At 36.5% G+C, this 15,375-nt stretch overlaps 1 protein-coding gene across 1 annotated transcript in view; it reads left to right on the forward strand.

The window, feature by feature from the left end:
• ADCY10 (adenylate cyclase 10) overlaps nucleotides 1-15,375 on the forward strand; it is a 199,965-nt gene that overhangs the window by 46,647 nt on the left and 137,943 nt on the right. The window contains exon 6 of the mRNA XM_070941042.1: nucleotides 7,597-7,685. Within this exon, the coding sequence (XP_070797143.1) occupies nucleotides 7,597-7,685 (89 nt within the window). The remainder of the gene's footprint in view (nucleotides 1-7,596; nucleotides 7,686-15,375) is intronic.

The raw sequence follows: 15,375 nt of genomic DNA on the forward strand, positions 1-15,375 counted from the left end.
ACTACCAGTTCTGTGGGTGTGGCTTGATGGGTGTTGTATGGCTTGATGGGTGTGGCTCGGTGGGCATGGCAGGGGAAGGTTACTGCAAAATCCCCATTTCAGGGCCTGGCCCTGAAGCACAGGGGGAGAGGTCCGCTCCCGTCGGCTCCTGGGCTGGAATGAGTTCTGAGCATGCTCAGTTGGCCCCATCTGAAAAGGAGAAAAATAATCAGAGAAAAATACCTACACCAGCCAGCAGAGGGATCCCTCTCCCATTTACTTCAATGGAACCAAAGCAGAGATACCAAGGACAGCAGAATATATCAGCATTTTCTGCCCCAGCTGTGTCTATTCTCCCAAATAACTTTCAGAAGCTACATCTGGGAGGGGAAAATTTTAAGATATGGAATAAAGAGATACAGGTATGTCTCTTAAAAGAGTGGACCCTAGAAATGGTTTTAGACCCCCCATCTTTCCCTTGGGGACCTCAAGAAGAGTGGTACCACAGGAGAGCCTATACCACTCTACTGAGCTCACTGAATGCTAAATTGTACCCTAGCATTCCAGATGGGCTCACAACTGGTGAAATTTGGGGGTTGTTATATAGCTTATTTAATAGTGATAGCTTGGGCTCCACCACAAGACTCACAACGGAGTTCTATAACACCAAGCTAAAATTTGAGGCTAGCATGGCTGAGCACCTGGGAAAGTTAAAGGCACTCAGGGCAGAGCTGGTGCTCAGGGACTACCCCATGACTGAGGCCAACATGATTGCTGTCATTCTGGCATCCCTGGACAAAAGTTGGGGCAATTTTATTGTCTCACTAGAGGGAACCAGAAAGGAAGCCATGACTCTGTCCTACCTCACAGGGAGGCTCAATGAGGAAGACAGGAGGCGTAGAAATGCAGGAGAGTACACCAGGGCCACAACTCATCACATCAACAGAAGGCACCAGAGTTCAGAGCAGGTTAACGCTCTACTCAAGTGTTTCATCTGTGGCTCTAAGGACCATCTGAAGAAGGACTGCCCCCATTACCAGCAAGGACCTAAGCATGGTTCCAATCAAGGAAGGGGCAGGGGGCAGAGAAGGGGGCCTGGCGGGGGGAAAGATGGTGCTAAGGGCAATTTTGTGTATACTAGTTACCTCACCCCTGCCACAAAGGCTAATGGCCCTACTGGCCTCTGGTTACTGGACTCTGTGGCTTCATCTCACATTGCTAACTTGAGGCAAGGCTTTAAGAGGTTAAGGAGAATTAACTCCTCCGTTAAGGTTGCAAATGGTAACAATGCTTTGGTTATTGGGGAGGGCACTGTCTCTGTACCAGGGCTGGGCAATGTCGAAGGTGTATTACATGCTCCCTCTATAGCCAATAACCTGTTAAGCATAACCAAGCTATGTGATTATGGCAGGGTGGAGGTATTGTTTCGCAAAGGGGGAGGTCATGTCACTCGAGACAAAAGGGTCATTGGGAATGTTACCATTATAAATGGTTTGCCATATTTCTCCCCTGAGTACCCAGCCACAGGAGACAGCTCACAGGGTGCCACCCCAGAAGGGGCCTGCGCGCGGAGAGAGAGAAAGGCTCCACAGCCATCTCCCAGGCTGTCAAAGATGCACAAGACTGAGGCAGTTGCACACACACCGCCTCAACCAGCACCATGGCCTTCCAAGGCCAATGCAGGCAAGAAACCCGAGCCTCAGCAGGCACCTAAGGCAGGTAAGCCCAAAGAAGGGCCTAAGGTGCCAGCACCGCCCAAGGCAACCAGAGCCAAGGGGGTGTCAGTGGGAAAGCCACTCCATACTAAATGTGCCCACCTCTTACATCGGAGGTTAGGCCATGCGAGCTTCCCAGTGGTTAAAAAGATGGGGGAATTCGCTGAGGGGATTCATCTCCAGGATTGTGAGGTGTTTCTGGACTGTGCCATCTGTAAGAGGGCAAAGAGGAAGGCCGCCCCAATACCTAAGGTGTCACTGTGTGAAACTCAATACCCATATCAATTAATACATGTTGATTTGGTTGGGCCATTTACACTGTCCCTAGGAAAGAGGCAGTATTTCCTCACTGCAGTTGATGATTTCTCAAGGTATGGCCATGTGTATACCCTCACAGAAAAGTCTGAAGCCTTTGATGCCATAAAATCATTGTACAACTACATGGAAACTCAGTAAACAAAGATTGCGCAGCTGCAGAGTGACCGTGGGGCCGAGTTCATGTCCCGAAAATTCCAGGACTGGATAAGACACAAGGGCATACACCATTTGCGTACAGCACCTTTTTCTCCTGCGCAGAACGGCATTGTAGAAAAATGAAATGGCATTCTATAGACTATGGTGCGCAGCCTGATTGCGGATGCTGGGGTTGCGGAATCGTACTGGGCGGAGGCGGTACACTATGCCAACTACACCCTGAACCGCACCTGGAGCAGCATTGTGAACCAGACCCCATATTTTTTGGTCCACGGTAGGAAGCCAAGTTTGGGACACTTTCGTGTGTTTGGCTCCTATGCTTGGGTGCACATCCCCAAGCAGCTGCGGAAGAAGGGGAGATCATTGTGCAACCATGCTAATTTCTTCTTGGATTTCTTGTTTTTCTTTTTTTAGTGATGTTGTGTTGGCCTGTGCTTTTATGATTATATTTTTCAGTGTTTCCCATGCTTCTTAAGTTGTTTTCCTCTTTAGGATTTTTATCCATGAAATTTTGCTTAGGCTCTTTCTGAGTTTGGAAAAATCAGCTCTTTTAAATTTTAATACACTGGTTGGATTATATTCTATTGAATTCCAGTATGACGTGGTCACTCTCACCCATGGTTCCAGCAACTTCAATTCCCTCTATCACTTCTTCTCTATTACTAAGAATTAGGTCCAGTTCAGTTTTTCCTTTAGTTCCCTATTTTACCTTTTGGATGACAAAGTTGTCAGCTAAGTTGGTTATGAATCTGTTCGATCTCCCACTTGCTACAGAGTTTGTCTCCCAGTTGATATCAGGGTAGTTAAAGTCTCCCATTACTACTGTGGTATGTTTTCTACATGCATTTGTTAATTGATTAGCAAAGAGTTCATCTATTTCTTCTGCTTGGTTCAGTCACCTGTAGTATACACCTATAGCAATGTCATCCCCCCCCCTTTTATATTGAACCATATGGATTCTAGGAGGTTTTCATCCTTGGTTTTCTGTATATCTTTAGACATGTAGTGATCTTTTCTATATAATGCAATTCCACCTCTTTTGTTAGGTCTGTTTCTTTTGTCTAGTTTGTATCCTTCCATCAGTACATTCAGTCATGAGTTTCATCTCACCAAGTTTCAATAATGGCAACTATATCATATCCGCCTTCATGTACTAATACTTCCAAGTTCACCCTGCTTGTTCCCTAAACTTTGAGCATTAGCATACAGACTCCTTTATGGGTCTTGGATATATTTCTTATATGTCCTACTTTGTAACTGAGATTTCCATACTTTCCCTCACTCTCTACTTCATTATGTTTTTCTTTTTTATTTCTTTTTTCTCTTTACTCCCTTCCTCTTTGTGTGATTGGTGTCAACAGTCCGACTAGCAAACCCAAAATAAGTAGGCACTCTCAGGAACATTGTAACCCCAACTTTGTAATCTTTTTTTAAAAATATTTTTTAATTTTTTTTCCAAACATAAACATAAAATATATTTTTTAAGAACGAAGTCTTGATCTGGTCATTGATAGGTACAATCGCTTACATTCCTTTAACAAGTTCTATTCCCAATTTCCCCATTACATCTTTTAAAATTAAAAATCAAAACAAATTCTTGTTCAAATTTTTAACACAAATTCTAACATCTTATTCTAAACCAGTCTATTGTATCACCAAAACCTTAATTTCCAAATAAACTCTACTCATTTTTTATATCAAATTATCAATCAAAATTCTATCTAGCTTAATTCCCTCCCTTACAACTTTTAACATAAAAATCAAAAACATAAATTTAAAAAAATATTCTAACACCTTGATCTAAGTGTTTACCTTATTATTTTATCACCACAAATCTTAGTTCCCAAATACATACAACTCTCTTTTTATTTCAACTTATAAATCAAAATTTTATCTATATTCCTTGATCTCTAGACCCATTTCATCAAATCTTTAAGTCTTAAACTTTAACAATTACACTTAATTTTTTAAAATTTGTCATCTAATACACATTTCAATTTACACAGATTCATCTCATACTCATTTCACTTCATTTTAGTTGTCTTCCAGCATATTCTTTTTCACCCAGTTTTATTTTAGGTATTTTCCAACATATTCTCCTCTATATCTCCAACTATTTGTTTGGCTGTCTTCCAGCACATTTTATTTTAGCTGATTTCCAGGATAATCTCCTCCGTATCTCCACCTATTTTTTGGCTGATTTCCAGCATATTCTCCTCCATACCTCCAACTATTGTTTGGCTGATTTCCAGCATATTTTGTTTTGGCTGATTTCCAGCATATTCTCCTCCACCTCTCCAACTCTTATTTGGCTGATATCCAGCATATTTTATTTTAACTGTTTTCTTTTCAATATATTTGAAAAGAATATATATTGTTACAACAATATTTGTTAAATAACAAATATATTGTTATTTAACTTTTTCCTAACATACTCTTCCAACATATTTCTTAATATTAATCATTTCTAGCATACATTAAGTTCAATCACAATTGTATATCTTGTTTTATCATCCAATAATACATAACCATTCAAATTTAATCATATTTACCATTCTCAACTTTGTTTACAATTTAAAATTAAAACATATTATATCAGGCATATTCTCTTCTTATTCTCTCATAATCTAATACGTTCTCTTAGGTTTATCTCATATTAGTATATATTCTTGTATTTTTATAAAGACCTCATTTTTAACCACCTTTACATCAATTTTCTATTTTAATTACCTTATTTTATTCTCCATCTTTATTATTCTATAAGCACCTCCTATTTATATTTAATAGTCATTTAAACATTTGAACATTTAAACATTACATTTTAATTTTATCTATTTTATTTCTTCATTTCCCTATCTGTCCATAAGCATTCCATTTCAAAATCCATGTTTCCATGTTTGAAACTTTATAACTCACTTTCATTCTTTTGTAACATCTATTCCATATAAAATCCATCAGCTTCCCTTTTGTTCCTGCGCCACATCTTTTGTTCCTACACCAGTTAGTTTCGATTTTAATAGTTCCATTATATTTCTTCTTTCTTTATCAAATCACCCATAGACAGAATAGGAATCTCCAAGATCCAAAAGTCCATAATTATTTTCAAAATAATCCAAACCAAGTAGCAAGTCAGAATATTTCTTTTTCAGGCAAAAGGCGAGTCTCTACAATCCACACTTTCGCTTAGTCACAGCAATCTCCATTTTGTATCCATTATGTAACCATCCATTTGTCTCTCTTCTTTTAACTTTTAAAGGTGTTAAATCCATAGTTATCGCTGTTTGCTTTTTCCAAGGATCAAATCAATTCCAATTTAAAGAAAAACCCAATTTTCTAGTATATTAATAATCAATTCTACCAAGTCAGCCTGTACCAAGGCAAATTTCTTAATGGGTCTTTGTCTCCTCTTATTACTTTGTCAGATCTTCATGCCCCACAAATCTACAGCCACTATTTAAAGCTGGGAGTCTTATTGATAAAAGTCCATAGTCAAGTGTTGCTTCCTGCCAGGATTGGTGTCACTCACCCGGCTTCAAAGTACCTCATTCTTTCTTCTTTCCTCCTGCACAATTCTTTTCCCGGTTTGTCGCAGCTTCATGGCAGCCGCCATGGCTGCCGCCCCCCTCAGTTCTTCTGAGGTGCAGTCTACCTCTTGCCAGTAGCTCTTCATCTAGATAATGCAGACCATGGTCTAGGAAGCCAAAATTCTTTTGACAACATCAGTTTTTAAGCCAGTGGTTCATTTCTAAAATCCTTTGCACCCTCATTGGATGTTGGCGTTTTGTTGAGAGTATAGATGAAAACACCACTTGTGCTCCTAATTCTTTAACTTTCTTCCCTATCTGTTCATAATCTCTTGTTATTGTTTTCAGATTCATTGTTGCGTCATTGATCCACATGTGTAGGAGGAAAAAGGGGTAGTAATCTATGGGATTGATTATTTTAGTTAGATACTCAGTTCACCTTTGATTTTTGCTCCAAGGAGACTATATACCTCCCTCCCCTAGACAAATTAAACCACAAAGAAAATAGAGGATCATCTTGTGGTACATTTCTTTGCAAAAAGAAAAACGGGAGCTATGAATTCCCCTAAGAATTGAATCTCCTATCATCAATATTCACTTTGCTGTATTTTGAACGCTGCATGCAAGCATGTTAGGCATGCACTCACAGAACCGGTTGTTAAACCGTTTGCAGCCCACCACTGGGGGGAGGCTATATTTGTGTTACTTCGTGAAACTTTGAACACACTAAAGTTTCATCAACAATTACACTTCTACTGATAGTTATCTTGTTTGTGTCTTGGTGTAGGATTATGTATCCCTTTTGAGATTTACTGTATCACACAAGTACACCTTCCTTTAAAGAAGCATCCCATTTGAAGAAGCAGCTGATATGGCTCTCTTCCTCCCAACCAAACTATCTAAACTTCACTGTCTCTTAGTCCTCTAGAATGCAGTGCAGTCCCACCCTCCTGGGAATCTGGACTACATTTCACCACACTAATAAAAATATGTATCAAAAATCATCCCTGTGTTTAAGAGGCTGATAAAATTGCTACTATAATTTACATAACAACATATTCTTGGTATCTCATGTTAGAAAAATGATTGACATTGACTATAGATAGTTGACAAAACATTATATATTTCCAGGTTAAATACATTCGAAATGTCCCTGACTTCGATACTGATGAATTCTTTGAGAGATGTACAGACTATCTGAATCAGAATCACATTTGTGACAGTTTTGGTGAGTTCTTTAGGAACATTGAGGTTTGGAGTTTTTTCTCAGCTCATTTATTGTTATTATTCCATTGCATTTGATTGTCTAACCTAATTGAAATAACATCTCAGTCTTCAGTCTTACAATGATGTAGGAAAGTTTCATTCTAAAATTTATCAGAGATTATAGCTTGCTTTGCCCATTAAAATATAACAGCATTTATTTATATCAAGAACAAATATATATAACTAATAATACGAGATTGGCAGTAGAATGCTGCTTCCATTTCCCAACTACAACTAACCAGCTATAAAAATAACCAGGAACTTCTTTTACTTGTGTTTTGAATATATAGAAGGGGCAGTGAAAAGTGGACTGTACTAGCTGCCCACATTTCAGAACTGCTATGGTTGCTATATAGTCAAGACTTCTATATTAAATTGAAAATATGAGAGGATTCACAACTCTTTTCAAATAAAAAATAGTCAGAAAATAATGGCACTACCACAACTTACACAAACACACACACACATTCACACACTCACACATTCACATATGATGCCAGAATCACATCCCTGCCCCTCTGAACATTAGCAGAAAAGCATAGAGTGCACAAATTCAACAATACATAAATATACCAATATTGTGTTTCATCAACATTGTGTCTCATAGTCTCAGCTTTTTTCTCACCTTTCCTTGCCAGAGATTTTGAGAATAGCCTCTGTGTTGGGTCCAGATGAAGAACTTGAAAAACGTTTGCGAAAATATGTGATGAAGAATGTCCTAAAGAAGGTACTTCATTAAATGCTTAGTTAGCAGTGGTTTCATATGAGTATAATTAATGTAACATTTTCTATAGAGGAAATGCTGCTATAGCAGTGATCGCTAACCTTTTTTGGATCGAGTGCACAAAGTGTGCGCGCATGCGTACAAATGCACACCCGTGTGCCTGAACCTCCAAAATGCAATGCACACATGACCCCATGCATGCGCCCCACCCCCGCACAGTCCCCCGCATGTGCCTCATCCCCATCCCCCTGCACATGCACGTGCACCCCCCACATGCATGTGCACCTCCTCACATGCGCAGCAGAGACCTGAAGACCAGTTGACTAGCCGGGAGGCACACGTGCATGCGTGGCAGAACTGAGCTGGGGTGATGGCTCATGTGCCCACAGAGAGGGCGCTGCATACTACCTCTCGCATGCGTGCCATAGGTTCACCATCACGGTGCTATAGGAATGCTATTATTATTCTCCGTGATTTTTTTTAAAAAATTGAATGTTTCCTTATTATGAGAAGTTGACAATTTTCCCTGGATGTTCTGAAAAACAACATGAGGATGGGAGATAAAGATTCCATGTTTACAATTTCCTTGAAAACCTTCTTCATCAATATTTCTGGAAGTGTTGAAACTGAGTTTGTCCATTACGTATTTATTTGGCATTTTCTTTTTCTTTTTTTAACTTTTTATTATATTTTTATTGTTAAAGAATAACAGAAAGAAAAAAAATTCAATACAAAAATCAATAATAAGGAAAGAAAATTTTTTTCCCCCCAACGTGCTATACAAATGGAAAGGAAATTTTAGGAAATTGAAGTCTTCAATTCTTCCAGAAATCTCTTTGATAAGGTACTGGTGCCGATTCATCCAATCTCCCAAGTGCAAAGTCCACAAATGGTTGCCAAGTGTTCCAAAAAACATTTTTTATATATATACCACTTCTAATTTTAATATCACAAGTCAATTTATCATTTAATGCAAATTTCCATGTTTCATTATACCATTCTTCTAATTTTAAGTCAACATTTAATTTCCAATATCTAGCAATTATAATTCTCCCCATTATAACCAAAATCCTCACCAATTCTCTTTCTCCAGTTGTTAATGTTGTTTCATTCAATATCAATAATAATATGGTTTCCAATTTCAATTTGACCCTCCTCTTAATCATTTCAAATATTTCATTTTCTATCCTAGACCAAAAAAGTTCAACCCCATTACATTTACACCACATATGAGCATATGTCCCGAGTCCCACTTTACATCTCCAACACATTTTATCCACTTTATTATCCATTTGAAAAAAGTCTTATTGGGGTCAAATACCACTTCCAAATAACTTTATAGTTATGTTCTTTAATCCTTATTGATAATGTCCTCATTATTCTACTAACCCAGTTCATATTCCAATTTTGATCAGAAATTTCAATACCCAGTTCTTTTGCCCAAATCTCTTTCATTACCCTTTGTGAATTATTATCAAAATTAATAATTTTATAAATTTTACTAACTAATCCCTTTGGCCCAATTTCATATTTTATTATTCGAGATGTCAAATTTTCAAATTCCGTTTCCTTTCTACTCTCATCATTCCTTTCTTTACATTTCCTATTCCATTTATTCATTTGAATTCTTTCAAACCAATTAATGTTTAATTTTCCATAAATTTCCTCTTTCCTCATTTCATTTTCTATAAATTTCAACCATTCACTAATTATTTCCACTTTCTTTTCTATTATGATCCTCTCTCTATTACTATTTAATTTCATTGGGCAATTCTCTTTCAGTTTACCTAAATACAATACGTCTGGTATTAATTTTTTTGCTACTCTGTCCCAATTTTTAGTCAAACTATTTAACCAATAATTACAAATTTTAACCTTACCTTTAAAATTTTCCAAAAACCATTTGTAACCAAACTTCTTTATTTCCTTCATTTCCAAACTATCCCAAAGTTTAACATCTCCTTTTAAAATTTTTACTACTGTTTTTATATTAAATGCTCTATAATAGTTTAATAATTTTGGAATTCCTAAACCACCTTGTTTTTGGTTCTGATACCACATTTTCTTAATCAATCTTGGTTTTTTATCCCCGTTACAAAATTTATCTAATTTTTTTTTATATACTTCAGTGTCCTTCTCGGTTAAAAAAATCGGTTAAAAGCATCTCGAATAAAAAGTTAAATTTAGGAAGTAACATCATTTTACATAAAGCTACTCTACCAAACCAAGATAAGTTTAGTTTTTTATATTTCCCAATTTTCTCTTCAATTTCTTTTATTACTATGTCATAATTTAGTTTCTTTAAATTTTTAATTTTAAGTGAAAGTATAATACCTAAATATCTTAAATTATCCTTTATCCTAATTCCAAGTTGATTTTGTAATTTTTCTAATTTGTTTTCCCTATCAATTTCCATTAATAATTCTGATTTTGCCCAATTTACTTTCAAACCAGTCATATCTTCAAATTCTTTCAAATGTATTTGAACTCTTTTTATATCATTTGTAATAATATTTAAAATGACAAGAGTGTCATCTGCGTATAAATTAACTTTAACTCTGAATCCTCTTCAATCAAAGTTGTTAAAATTTCCATTGCTAATAAAAATAGGGTCGGAGACAGGGGACAACCCTGTCTCATCCCTGCTTCCAAATTTATATCTTGTGTAAATATACCATTTACCTTCACTCTTGCCGTACCCCTCTGGTACAATTTGGAAATAATATGAATAAATTTATTACCAAATCCTAATGCAGAAATCATTTCTTTTATAGTATCCCATTGTATAGAATCAAAGGCTTTAAAAATATCCAAGGCAAGAATACCTATCTTATCACCATTATTCTCAGCAATATCAATAACATTTAATACTCTTCTAACTAAATCACAAATATAATTTAATACTTTCTCCTCTAAAAATTGCTTTCATTGTATCCCAAACTGTTCCATAATTGACTTCCCCATTATCATTCCAATCCCAATTTTCTTCCCATTTCTTAAGAATACGATTCTTCTCTTCCTCATTTTTATACAATTTTTCATCATATCTCCAACAATTTTCTTTTTTCTCCAAAAACATATCTAATTCTAGTAACAATTCTGCGTGGTCAGAGTCTTTAAATATTCCAACATCCATATTATCCACGTTACCCATCAGATTCTTGGATACAAAAATATAGTCAATTCTTGAATATGAATTAAATACCTTTGAATAAAAAGTATACATTCTTTCATTACCTTTAATCTCCCTCCAAACATCTACTACACCATTTTGCAACATCCAATTATCAAGTATCCCCATTTTTCTTATTCTACCATAGCGGGTAGGATTGGTACTATCCATCTGGTTTCTAATTAAATTAAAATCACCAGCAATAATTACCTTTCCTACCCTTTCAATTTGCAACAAATCGGTAATCTTATTCAAAAAATCTTTTTGATTCACATTTGGTACATATAAATTAACTAATGTTTATTTTTTCCTCGTTAATACATCCTGTTATTATCAAATATCGTTCATCGATATCTGCTATTAATTTGTTTTTTTCAAATTGGACTCTATTTGATATTAATGTTGCAACACCTCTAGATTTTGAGGACCCAAAAGCTTTTTCATAAACCTGCATCCCTTTTAAATACATCCTGTTTATATCCTCAGATTTCTGATGAGTTTCTTGCATAAAAAGTATGTCAGGAGAATCTCTTTTAATCTTAAATTCTAAACGTCTTCTCTTAATCTGATTCCCAGTACCTTTAACATTCCAAGTCATTACCTTAATTACCCCATTAATATTTTTAATTTTAACTATTCCCTCTTTTTCCTTTCCGTGACCCAAAACCCAAACAAATATATATAGACAACACATAACATAATAATAATAATAATAATAATAATAATAATAATAATAATAATAATAATAATAATATAAAACATGCAAACAACATAAAACAAAAACTAACATAACACACAACCACATAAAATCTTCATCTCCCACCGTCTTCATTAAGACACGCCTCATTTTCAAGAGTGGGGGAGAGGGGACCCTGTCCATCAGCTGGGTTGTCTCTTCATTGGCATAATTCTGGTTTCAATTGAACAACTACAAGTTCTTCGTCCCCGCACTCGGGCTCATCTTCCCTTTTATGTTCAGAGTCCAATGTAATCATCCTTTCCACTCCTTCACCAATAACATCTCGACTTTTCTTCTGTACCTCCGCCAAGGATGGAGAAATATCTTTTGTTGGTTTTCTTTTCCTCTTTGGTTTTGGACCTGAACCTCCGACTGCCCCTCCTTCTTCCTCTGGTGTTGATGTATATACTTCATTTCCACCCATTTTGAGTAATTGTGATCTTAATTCACTTTGTTCTTCCTCTTTTTTCCAAAAAGCCAAGCTCATGGAGGTATTGAACCGCATCCGTTTCTATTGTAAATATATGCATTCTATTTTTATAGAAAAATTTCATTTGCTGTGGTGGTCTCCAATTATACTTAATACCTCTATCTCTTAATATTTTAGTAATTGGCTTCAGATAATATCTTCACGATCTTTCCTCTCTTGAGATATCTTGAAAGACTTGGACCTGTTTTCCCTCAAGCTTCAGCACAGCATCACCATTTTCTCTAATTTTTGCCATCACGTTGTCTTCTAAATCCAATTCTATAGACACTTATCAAATCTGTAGTTGTAAAATTTTTATCCAATCCAAGTTCATTAAGCCATTTCAAAACACGTTGTTTAACATTGTCCACTTTTTCTTCCACTATGCCTCTTATAACAATGTTGGACTTCCTAACTTCTTCTTCCAGGATACATATTCTTCTATCCTGTTTTTCATTTTTAAAAAAGATTTCAGTCTTTTGCTTATCAATTTTTTTTGTTTGCACTTGTAGTTGATCTACATTATCTTTTATCACTGTTACTTCTGCTGTGTATTTAGCAAAATTAACATTAATTTCTTGAACAATTTGTTCCAGCTGATTGGATCTTTCCTTCTTTTCTTCATCCATTTTTAAATGTATTTTTTGAAATTCTGTATCCATTATTTCAATTTTATCACTTAATTTGTTTAATGCCAACACAATTTGAGCTGAGTCAATACTAGCTTGAGAAATCTGTTTTACCTTAGATCGCACCGATTCATCTTTAGAAGGATCCATCTTAATAACTCCTATAATTTTTGACCAAATATTTCTATAACCTTATTCACAGTTCAAAATCAATGGGTCATCAACTTGTATTTAAAATGTTGAATTGTTGAAGAGGAAAATCTTTAATCATCAGTTCTGTACCACAGATACTCAGAAGGGTCTTTTCAGAAGGACTTGGCTTATTTTACTTTCACTTTAAGGAGCCAGAGACGACAAATAAAGCATTAAAGAGTCCCAAATTTAAAAAAAGTTGAAAGTCCAAATTATTGAAGGCTTGCTTATAATTGCTTCTTGCGCCAGAGGCAGTGTAAAATACAAACAGTGAAATTCCTGTAGTCACGTTAATCAAGATCAGTTACACTCCTCAGCGCCATATTGCCCACTGCAAAAACAGCAAACGTACTTTAGATTACTTTAAAACTTTTAACTTTTAGTCCACAATTTTCACAGCGTCTTCAAAAAAAGTGATAATTGCTTTCAGATTTTTGGACGATCCCACAAACAAGCCATTTAAATATTCGGCTATTCCAAAAAAAAAAAAAAAACGGTTCCTGTTCTCCACGTTTATATCAACTCCAACATTCAGGCAGCTCTCATATATCTTATTTTTATCTTATTCAAACATAGCCATAAAACTTAATTTGCTGCCCTTCACCCTGCGGACGTTTTTTGCGGATCCAGCTCACAATTAAGTTCAAATTTATTGTTTTTCAGACCTCTTTAAATCGTCGTTTCGCCGTTTCATCACCCCCTCTGCTCACTTTTATTCCCCGAATGGAAAGCACTTTTAAAAAAAGCCTCAATTAAAAGCAGTTCAGGGTGGCTTACCACATCAATCTTAATCCAGCCAAAACAGGAACTCTTCAATAACGCATTTAGTTGTTATCAGACTTTAAAAATGCTGTTTATTTTTATTTTCATCCACTTTCAATTTTCCATATGCCGCAGAGAGACGAACACAATGTCTTCTAAGGCACAGCCATGGACACGCCCCCTTTATTTGGCATTTTCCAGAATGCCAAAAAAGGCTTTTGCTAGAGTAGAATCTGATTCGGGGAATAGAAGGCTTCTCATGGAATTCATAAACATAGTGAATGGCCTTAAAAAATTACTGTCTGTTTATGTTAGATACAACAGTCCCTCTCCACCCAATTGTTTCCTAGTGTAGAAGCATTAGAAGAAGGATCACCTGCTGTTCCACTTTCCATCTCTATTCAATTATGATTATATACATAAAACAGTTAAAACTGGAATAATGAAAGGCCACTTCTTTGGGACTATTCAAGCGAAGTACCCAACATGTTTCCAATAACTTTCAGGTTATGTGATAGAGATTCAGATAATGTAGATTGATGCTGGTAGCTCCTTTTATCTCTTAAAAGTTCATAGAATCATAGGGCTGGAAGGGACCTTTGAAGTCTTCTAATGCAAACTCCTGCCCAAGACAGGAGTTGTTATTCTATCCTACATAAATAGCTGGCCAATATTTTCTTGAACACCTCCAGCAATGGAGCAAACACAAGCCAGGAAGTAAGTTGTTCCATTGTTTAATTGTTCTTACTGCTAGGAAATTTCTCCTTAGTTTCAGATTGGATCTCTCTTTAAAGATCTCTCTTTAAACTCATTGTTTCTTGTCCTCATGTGCTTTGCAGAATAAGTCAACCCCCACCTCTCTGTGGCAGCCCCTCATATACTGATAGCTGTCATGTTCTTCTCTTCATTAGCTTTGTTGCTCTTTGTTGTACTCTTTCTAGGGCCTCAGCATCTTTTTTGTATCGTGGTGAGTAGCATGGGGACAAATTCTATGACTGTGGCTATCTTGAACGGGGTGAGCCCCATGCTACCATAAACTGCATTATTATAGACAACCTCAGCAAAGGGCAGAAGGTCTGCCTAATTAGACTGCTGATAGTTGACCTAGCATCCAGGGGTGAAATCCAGCAGGTTCTCACAGGTTCTGGAGAACTAGTAGCAGAAATTTTGAGCAGTTTGGAGAACCGGTAGTGGAAATTTTGAGCAGTTGGGAGAACTGGTAGTGGAAATTTTGAGTAGTTTGGAGAACCGGCAAATACCACCTCTGGCTAGTCCCAGAGTGGGGTGGGAATGGAGATTTTGCAGTATCCTTCACCTGGAGTAGGGTGGGAATGGAGATTTTGTAGTATCCTTCCCCTGCCACGCCCACCAAGCCATGCCCACCAAGCCACACCACGCCCACCAAGCCCACGCCCACAGAACCGGTAGTAAAAATAATTGGATTTCACCACTGCTAGCACCTCAAATATTGCTCTATCATTGCATTAGGTCGTTCCACAGCCCCGTTTCTGCTTGGATGAAACGGGAATTTTTAATTCCTAAATTATTAAAAAATTGACCTCTAACCTACTGTATATTAGAAATTCCCTGCTATTACTGGAAGGTGGGACCATAATTATAATCTGCAGGGACCTTCAAAACATTATAACTCCTCTTTTACTGCAGAAGCTGAAAACAGACCATTTCTATTCCCACTACCTTCTTTCAGGCGCATATCATAATATCATCCA

Source organism: Pituophis catenifer, unplaced genomic scaffold (assembly GCF_029215685.1).
Source record: "Pituophis catenifer annectens isolate HBS135680 unplaced genomic scaffold, rPitCat1.0.hap2 SCAF_3, whole genome shotgun sequence".
Lineage (NCBI taxonomy): Eukaryota > Metazoa > Chordata > Lepidosauria > Squamata > Colubridae > Pituophis > Pituophis catenifer.